At 35.9% G+C, this 9,265-nt stretch overlaps 1 protein-coding gene across 1 annotated transcript in view; it reads left to right on the top strand.

Moving 5' to 3' along the window:
- The window catches only part of CTNNAL1 (catenin (cadherin-associated protein), alpha-like 1), a 57,047-nt gene that overhangs the window by 42,757 nt on the left and 5,025 nt on the right, over positions 1-9,265 (top strand). Inside the window, exons 12-14 of the mRNA XM_011954582.1 lie at positions 4,285-4,335; positions 4,416-4,570; positions 8,597-8,645. Of these exons, the coding sequence (XP_011809972.1) occupies positions 4,285-4,335; positions 4,416-4,570; positions 8,597-8,645 (255 nt within the window). The remainder of the gene's footprint in view (positions 1-4,284; positions 4,336-4,415; positions 4,571-8,596; positions 8,646-9,265) is intronic.

The following is a 9,265-nucleotide window of genomic DNA, read 5'->3' as shown; positions in this document are numbered from 1 at the left end:
TTGCAGTGAGCTGAGATTGTGCCACTGCACTCCAGCCTGGCCGACAGAGTGAGACTATGTCTCAAAAAAGAAAAAAAAAAAAAAAAAAAAGGAAATTGTGGATCAAAAATATTTGAAAAATATAACAATACAACAATAAAAAATAATGACAGGAATGAAAATCGCTATCTTCTGGCTGACAGCATTTTAACATCAGTCATATTACCCAGGTGGCATTTTGATGACTTTAGCAATTCATTTATAGAGATCATTCTATGGAAAGTTATAGTTTTGAATAAGATAGATATGGAAAGTAGAAATGATAGTAAAAAAAAATATCAATTATCAAGAAGGACTATTCTTCTGAAACTACCAGGTGTCCTAATAACTGTAACTGAAGAAGTAAAGGAAAACAATGGCCTATGTAGAAGTAGTTTCTGAGCAGGAAGTATCATGACAGCAAATGAGAAAAATAAAAGACTTGTAAATTATGCCCAGTGTAAAATTATACCCAGTTTCTCAATCACAAAGAAAGGAGCACTTTGATGGCTCACAATATTCATAATAGGCCAAATTATAGGTCAAGGAGGGACAAAAATATTTGTTTTATATTAAATACTTCTTGATCACCTACTGTTTGCCAGGCATTTTGCTAGGCCTTGATGAAAGAATGATGAAAAAGACACTAAAATATAAATTCCACAGTAGGGATTTTAAAAAATATTTTGTTCCCCTTGCCTAGACTGTCTGGTATTCCCCTTGCCTTGACTGTCTGGCACAAGTTTGATACTCAGAAAATAATTTGATAATTTGCTGAGTCAATGGAAAAGACAGGCATGGCCTCTGCTACTGTGAAGTTTACTGTCTAGCCCAACATGGATCGATAGAAATATACAGTTGGCCCTCCATATCTGAAGTTTCCATATCTGTGAATTCCACCAATCGCAGATCAAAAATATTTGGGAAAAAAAATACAAAATAACAATGTAATGATAAAAATACCAATTTAAAAGGCAAATACAGTGTAACAACTATTTACATAGCATTTACATTGTATTAAATTGTTTTGGTTTTTTTTTTTGTTTTGTTTTGTTTTTTTTGAGACGGAGTCTCGCTCTGTCGCCCAGGCTGGAGTGCAATGGTGTGATCTCGGCTCACTGCAACCTCCACCCCCCAGGTTCAAGCGATTCTCCTGCCTCAGCCTTCCGAGTAGCTGGGATTACAGGCACTCACCACCATACCTGGCTAATTTTTGTATTTTTAATATAGGCAGGGTTTTGCCATGTTGGCCAGGCTGACCTGAAGAGATCCGCCCACCTTGGCTTCCCAAAGTGCTGGGATTACAGGCATGAGCCATCGTGCCTGGCTGTATTAGGTTTTATAAGTAATCTAGAGATGATTTAATGTATACAGGAGGATATGTATAGGTTATATGCAAATAATATGCCATTTTATATAAAGGACTTGAGCATACTGAGGGATGACTGTCAATCAAGACATATATATATAATTAAAAATTTTATAGTAGTCGTATTAAAAAAGAAACTTGTGAAGTTAATTTAGTATCTTTTATTTAATCCAATATATCCCAACTATTATCACTTAAGCATGTAATCAACATATAATTAGGGTAATTTTCTTACAGTCATTTTGTCATCCTAAATCTTCAAACTCTGGTGTGTATTTTACCCTTAGGGTGTATCTCAATCCAGACTAGCCACATTTTAAATGTTCAGTAGCCTTGTGTGGCTAATGGCTACTGTATTGGATAGGTTTAAACTTGTATAAAAAGAAAATGAATAGAGAAGAGAGAAAAATTACTGATGATTATCAATAGTAACAGTGTGGTGAAGAATAGATGGTGAGTATCAGAAGAGAGAACTTGCAATGAAGAGAGATATAAAAGTCCTAAGTCTGGAGTTGTAGAAGTGATAGTGGGAATGGTTGATGGTGTAGGGGAAGAACAAGTGATAAATCAAATCCCCAAATCAAAAAATGGTCCAAACTTAATTAGTACATTTTTTGAAAAGGGACTGGTATTTAATACTGAAATACAACATTAGGAACTGAATGCAGCTGGTGAAAAAGCAATCATAATACTGCAAATTAATTCTGTGACTTAAAAAGAAAGAAAACAATTTCTGTGCTGTAAGCTATTGTCAGAACAGTTTGAAAGTACGGATAGCAATTTGTCTATTTTTGTTATTTTAAGCTAACTTAACCCTAACAGATGGTTTTGTAGCTAATATCCTACTGGGTTTGAGCAAGTAATGATAGACTTACTGTTTTTGTAAGTGTGATAACTTAGGGCTACACAAAATAATTTTTTGAGAATTAGAAAAGGCATCACAAAGCTTTTAACAGGTTGAATGGAGCAAAGATTTTATTCAACTGAATAGTATTTTTGTCTTTAGTAACAAATCATTTCAGAATCATGAAACATTTTCTTAGCTGAGGATAGCATAGCTAATTATATTCCTAGAAAATTATAGTTCTATCTTTTAGGAAGCAAAGTTAGAGTCTGGGGTTTATATTTAGGGGGCTGACGTCTTTAGCTTTTTACATAACTGAAATGAATGCATCTGACTGCATTCCAAAATGGTGACCACTAGATGGCAAACTTGACTACATTATTAAGATGGTTTATTTACCTTTTCAGGCAATCACCTTTCAGTCGTCATTAAACACTTTAATAATAATCATCATTAGTAAAAGTAAAAATAAAAATAATGAAAATGTAACTAAATTTAAAAGGATAATATAAGGTATAAAATTCTAAATAAAATAAAACCTGAAAACCTTGAGGGTGTTCCTTACTTTCTTAAATATTTTTTCAATTGCCTATAGTCAACTCGACCAAGGATGGAGATAAAGATGATGTGACCATTCAAGGAGGAGCCAGAGAGATCATTGGTCATATTTGTTTATTCTCTCTCTCTCTCTGTCTTTCTCTCTGTGTGTGTGTGTGTGTGTGTGTGCAACAGGAGTTCCTTTATTTTCATTTTCTGTCCTTCAACTGCACCTATTTCTTTAATGGTAAACATCATTAGAAAATCTCAAAAGGGCTGTGTTCCATGAGCAGATCTAAACCCATGAGACTGTTTTGTTCTGTGGTGAAACTAGTGACAAAATAGTTGGTCAGAAGTAACAAGTCATGGTAATAAGGGCAACAAAATTATATGTATGGGAAGATCTTTTTCCTTAAAGTATTTGTGATCATTTTCCTCCTTAAGCTAAGTGGACACATGAGTGTTTTGTTTTATTGTAATTTATACTTTGTGTGCATGTATGTGAATCCATGCCCGATGTGTGTTTGTGAGTGTGTACGACTTAAGTATATGTTTCCATTTTTAAAAGTTGGCTCCCTGCATCTGCTGGCCCCCTTTTCTCTACAAACCCTAGCCGTTCTGGAACTCCTGCCTCTACTATGGGAGCTTTCACCAGATCGCAGAGTTGGAGGAACCCCCTGTGTGGGCTATCAGCTTCAGAGAACTTCGGAATATATTTTTCAAAGAAATGTTGCTATTGGTGGTGGTGTGATTTGTCCTGGTACTCTATTCTTCAAGTACACTGGCATCAGTGGACTAGCCTGGTAACTAACTAGTATGGAATATTTTCTCCCCTTCTAGGGAAAATACACTCTGAGGTGCAGATAGTTTACATGAAAACAAACTTTCTCTTTCAAAAATAGGGAACCATCGAACATTGGTTCACATATTAAATTCAGAATCCTAAGTATAATCTCTTTACACCTTGGGATATGAGATTAGCAGTTGGGATATCAATGAAACTACAGTGTTGAAATTTAGCCTTCTAAGAGCAAATTAGTTAAAGGAATTGAATTCTAGAGTCATAACATGAGGAATGTATAGAAAACTACATATAGTGGCTAATTTTAATATACCATTTCATAAGAATAATTTAAGCATTTTAAGAATCTTGTTGAACAGAGAGGCCAGGGAGGTTTGGGGGCATAATAACTGGATTCCAGGAATACTGCAGAAGTTGTCTTGTGTCCCTGGAAGCTCTTGTGAAAAGAGGAGAGCAGCTGTAAGCACAGAGGCCACAGAGCACAGAGGGCACTGACCTGCCTTCTCTGGGTCCAGATTTCAAACTAACAACCTATTCAAAGCTGAACTCACCTACTAGTAGAGTATTTGCAATTGGTAAAATATTCAGTCATTACATACTGAATATTTTAAACTGTTGTTACAAGTACTTTGTTATGCTTTGTATTACTGTTGTATTTCCTTACAGTTTAATGTACTGCTTTTAAAGATAATCTTAATCTTTTTTTTGTCACAGAAGAATAATGCAAACCTGAAATCATTAAAGCCAGACAAGCCTGACTCTGAGGTAAGACCTATTCCTACATCTAATCTTCCTTTTACATCCATAGTGATAAAGTCGTTGTGATTGAAATGTATGTTTCGTAGGAGCAAGCCAAGATAGCAAAGCTTGGACTGAAGCTGGGTTTGCTCACCTCTGATGCTGACTGCGAAATTGAGAAGTGGGAAGATCAGGAGAATGAGATTGTTCAATATGGACGGAACATGTCCAGTATGGCCTATTCTCTGTATTTATTTACTAGGTAAATGTAGTTGTATTTTTATTTTTTAAATCAGTATGATAATATCTGGTGTAAAGAAAAAAGTTCCATGTGAAATCATTGATAGGTTAAAGTCAGTATCAAATATATGGTAAAAAGACTAAGAGTAGTTACTGTGACAAGTTACTTAAGTGAATGCAATAAGAAGACACATGTATTTAATTAGGATTTACATTTAGAAGGGATCTTCTGCTAGGTTTCTGCCCACTTTCCATCATTGAAATAATTTTACTTCCTGATTTTTTGTTTTCCTGCATATTGATGCCTCTCCCAGCCAGCATCAGTACGTTAACAAAACATGCCTTTTATGCCTTTATACAGTGATTGACTAGATACAGATGAAGATTGATTAGACACAGATCACAGAATAGAGCTATGAGGCCTATGTCAATAGCGTGCCAAATCTCTATGAGTCAGCATTCATTATGTAGAGAATTCCCCTAACTTTAATGTTATCTGACCTATATTCTCTGTCTTGTTCATATTACAAGAGTCTTGATCAAATGCCTTGTTGATGTCAATGTTAGTCATATTTTGGTCTTCCTTTATACTAATCTATACATAAGGTATAGTAATTCTGCTTAGTTAAAATCAGTTATCTGCTCAATAATCCACTCTAGAATTTTCTCAAGGAATAACTTCAAGCTTTCACTCAGTTTCTGAAATCTATCTTTTTCACTTTTGGAAACCTGGGAAATACTTGATATCGCCAGTTTTCTGGCTCCTCTCCTACTCATTCTGATTTTGAAAAGGTTATCCACAGTGGGACACACTTGTAGGTTGCTTCAGTATTCTAGAGACTGAGTTCAATTAAAGTTGTGAAGGATCTCTGCAACTGTGTGGGATTTGGGACTCAATAAATAGCACCCCCTGCCGGGCGCGGTGGCTCACGCCTGTAATCCCAGCACTTTGGGAGGCCGAGGCGGGCGGATCACGAGGTCAGGAGGTCGAGACCATGCTGGTTAACACAGTGAAACCCTGTCTCTACTTAAAAAAAAATACAAAAATTCCCTGGGCATGGTGGCGGTCACCTGTAGTCCCAGCTACTCGGGAGGCTGAGGCAGGAAAATGGTGTGAAACTGGGAGGTGGAGCTTGCAGTGAGCCGAGATCATGCCACTGCACTCCAGCCTGGGTGACAGGGTGAGACTCCATCTCAAAAAAATTTTTTAAAAAATAAATAAAAATAAATAAATAATTAGCACCCCCTTTTCCCACCCAAGTTTTGAGCAAAATGAAAAATAAGCAAAAGAATAGGTGGATGGGAGCTGGTAACATTTATATTGATAAAGCTGATATTGGAGAATGTAGTTTATGTCCGTAGGCAATTAAGTTTTGAAAAATGATCCCTAGAATTACAAAGTCTTACCTCATAGGGACACAATGTGCCTCTATAAAACATGTGGAAGACCAGTTATATCTCAAAGGCAGCTTCACTTCCAAGAGAAAAAGGAGAAAAGAAAGGGTTAATGTATTCAGTTTATTTTCTCCAAGTCACCAGGAAGACTGAAAAGATAAGATCCACTCCCTTTATGGGATGGGATTAGGTGAGGCAGCAGAGAGAAGTGAGGGATGCTGTGCTGGTGAAGATTTCTTCCTATAGAAGGAGGATTAAGAGTGGGGAAGATGCAGTCCCAAGCTTAGAGGCATCATTTTCCTCTTGATGATGTCTTCTACTTTTTCTAGATAGATAATTCTCTGGAAAAAGAAGGCAGAAATGATAGGAGTTAGAAATTTTGCTGCTGTTTAGCTATCATTTGTCAGTATCTTATCATATTTTCCATCATTGGAGATCATTCCTTTGTTGGTTTCCTTCCATTGTTCTTAACTGTTGTTAGCAAGCTTCTCCTGTGATTTGAGTCTTCCCAACATGAATTTTGACCTTTTTAAGTTCATACCTTTTTATAATCTGATGGCCCAGGCCTCCAAAAGAATGCAAAATGGAACTCCTGTGTTTATCCACAATAAATTTGCACAGACTAACTGAAATAACAAAAATCTCAGCTTTTGGCTGGAATCAAGCTAGTTATTTCCATGGTGATGAAAATCATGCTTTTAAAAAATGTTTTTGAATAATAAGACTTGGGGGAATATATTATTACTTAACGAATATAGTTTGATATGTAAAATCTTTCAAAATGAAGGGTTCATCAGTAGACTTTTCTGGTTTTTTTTTTTCTTTTGAGACCGAGCCTTGCTGTGTCACCCAGGCTGGAGTGCAGTGGCATGATCTCAGCTCACTGCAACCTCCGCTTCCTGAGTTCAAGCAATTCTGTTGCCTCAGCCTCCTGATTAGCTGGGATTACAGGCACACATCATTATGCCTGGCTAATTTTTGTATTTAAAACAAATTTTTTTTCTTTTTTTAGACGGAGTTTTGCTCTGTTGCCTAGGCTGGAATGCAGTGGCACAATCTCGGCTCACTGCAATCTCTGTCTCCCGGGTTCAAGTGATTCTCCTGCCTCAGCCTCCCAAGTAGCTGGGATTACAGGCATGTGCCACCATGCCCGGCTAATTTTTGTAGTTTTAGTAGAGATGGGATTTCACCATTTTGGCGAGGCTGGTCTCGAACTCCTGACCTCAGGTGATCTGCCCTCCTCAGCGTCTCAAAGTGCTGGGATTACAGGTGTGAGCCACCACGCCTGGCCTAATTTTTGTATTTGTAATAGAGATGGAGTTTCGCCATGTTAGCCAGGATGGTCTCAAACTCCTTACCTTAAGTGATCTGCCCACCTTGGCCTCCTGAAGTGCTGGGATTACAGACATGAGCCACCACGTCTGGCCAACTTTTTAAAAAAAGATTATAGCATCCCCTTTAATTAGTTATTATTTCAGAATATTTCAGGATGGCATGCTCAGTATTTTTTGTTTCAGTGTCAGAATAGTAGAGTATCCCATGTACACTGGGAAACATGAGGGGTTGCACTATGAGGGCAAGCTCTGTGGAATAGGACTTCTTCCTAGAATATAGTTATTGGAGAGTAGTGATGACATTCCAGAGAATAAAATGGGTTTTTCTGTAATAGATAAATACCTTGTGGTGGTTTTGCTGGTCAAATTTATAGCCGTTCCTCAGGCTACTGTTTAAGGTTGTCTTAATAATTTATATGATTTCTTAATGATTTACATGTAATCATTCATATTTCTTAATAATTTATATATTCAAGATTTTCTAGTGCCTTATAGTTTTTCAAAATTTCAAACTTACTAGTACCTTACAGTTTTTAATGTGGTTTTTGCTTCTTCATTTCATTTGACCTTCACGATGGTTTATCGGCGAACAGGAATGATATATTCACATCTTCTGTCTCTGAAGTGGAAGAACTGGTTGCTACTAGATTCCAGATTTTGTGACTTATCCCTAGTTCTTTGCTCCTCTTAATGCATTTGGTTATTCTTATTATAATTTACTTTTCATTTTTGAGGGTTCTTAATTCTTCTTTGTAGTTTTTAATCTGCTGTTCCTCAATCTTCTGATGAGAGTGGTAGCACAAGTATTATTATGACTACTTTATTAACTCAAAATTGAATGTTAAGTGATATGCCTCATCAAGGTTAGATAACTGAGTTACTACCAGAGTTGAAATAAGAATTAGAAGTGAAATGTTCTGACTTTTGGTTTGATCCTCTTTCCATTATGTAACAAAGGCTTTTGGTCAAGACATTATCAGATCTCACATATTTAATTTATGAAATAAAATGAAAAAGGTTAAAAAGAGAAATGGAACTTCAATATAACTTGTTTGTTTAATTTTTTTATATTATGAAATTAACATACGTAAGGTTTACTTGGGGAAAAAAAATATCCTAAGAAATAATTGTTAAATATTAAAGTTGCTTTAAGAATAAAGTTACAATATTATCAATCTATTCATATTCTTCTTCAAAATTTGGGATTTGTTAATACACAAATGTATCTCTTCTATTACATGTTAATATATAATGTTAATATTATAAAATAAATTTTCAGGTAATAACTTTTTGTTACCTTCTTAACAATTTTATTTTAGAGGAGAGGGGCCACTGAAAACTTCTCAGGATTTAATTCATCAACTAGAGGTATGCCTTGTTTCCATTTTATGCTAGTACTTTGATTTCGGGCTAAAAGTGGGTTATAAATGTTTTCTACATGATTTATTACATCATGTGTATATGCTTACATCTGTACATACCTGTGTGCTACAGAGAGCAGTAGAAACGTAGAAAGGTAGATGGCTTGCAGTGATATTTTGCAAAACTATCCTGACCTCATTGGAAAGAAACTTAAAATATTATGAGCATAAAGTAGAATGGGCTTTACTGATAGTCAACAGATGCAATAATAAGCTTTATGTTTACCTAAGTAGATGAAAATACCCTGTAAGCAAATGCAAATCCAGAGTTCTAGAAAGACTTTTGGCCTCTTCATTATCGAATTGGATAAAATATATTGATTAAATGAGATAACACATGAGAGAGCATCTGTTAAAATGCTTAAGACTATTAAAGGATATTAAGTACATGTTAGTTTCCTTCTTTCCTGCCGTAGTCATGATAATTTAGGGCATGAAAGGAGAGACAGATATGCTGACACTCACTCTTGTGCCATGTGTCTTAGCAGGACTCCACGTAGGCCCATCTATAATTCTACTCCCTCTAGTTAGAAGTTTTAGATTGGCAAGTGGGTTGCAAAATTCCTT

This window comes from Colobus angolensis, unplaced genomic scaffold, assembly GCF_000951035.1.
Source record: "Colobus angolensis palliatus isolate OR3802 unplaced genomic scaffold, Cang.pa_1.0 Scaffold386, whole genome shotgun sequence".
NCBI classification, from domain to species: Eukaryota; Metazoa; Chordata; class Mammalia; order Primates; family Cercopithecidae; genus Colobus; species Colobus angolensis.
Note: the sequence above shows the minus strand (reverse complement) of the source record. Positions and strands in the feature narration are given on the sequence as shown.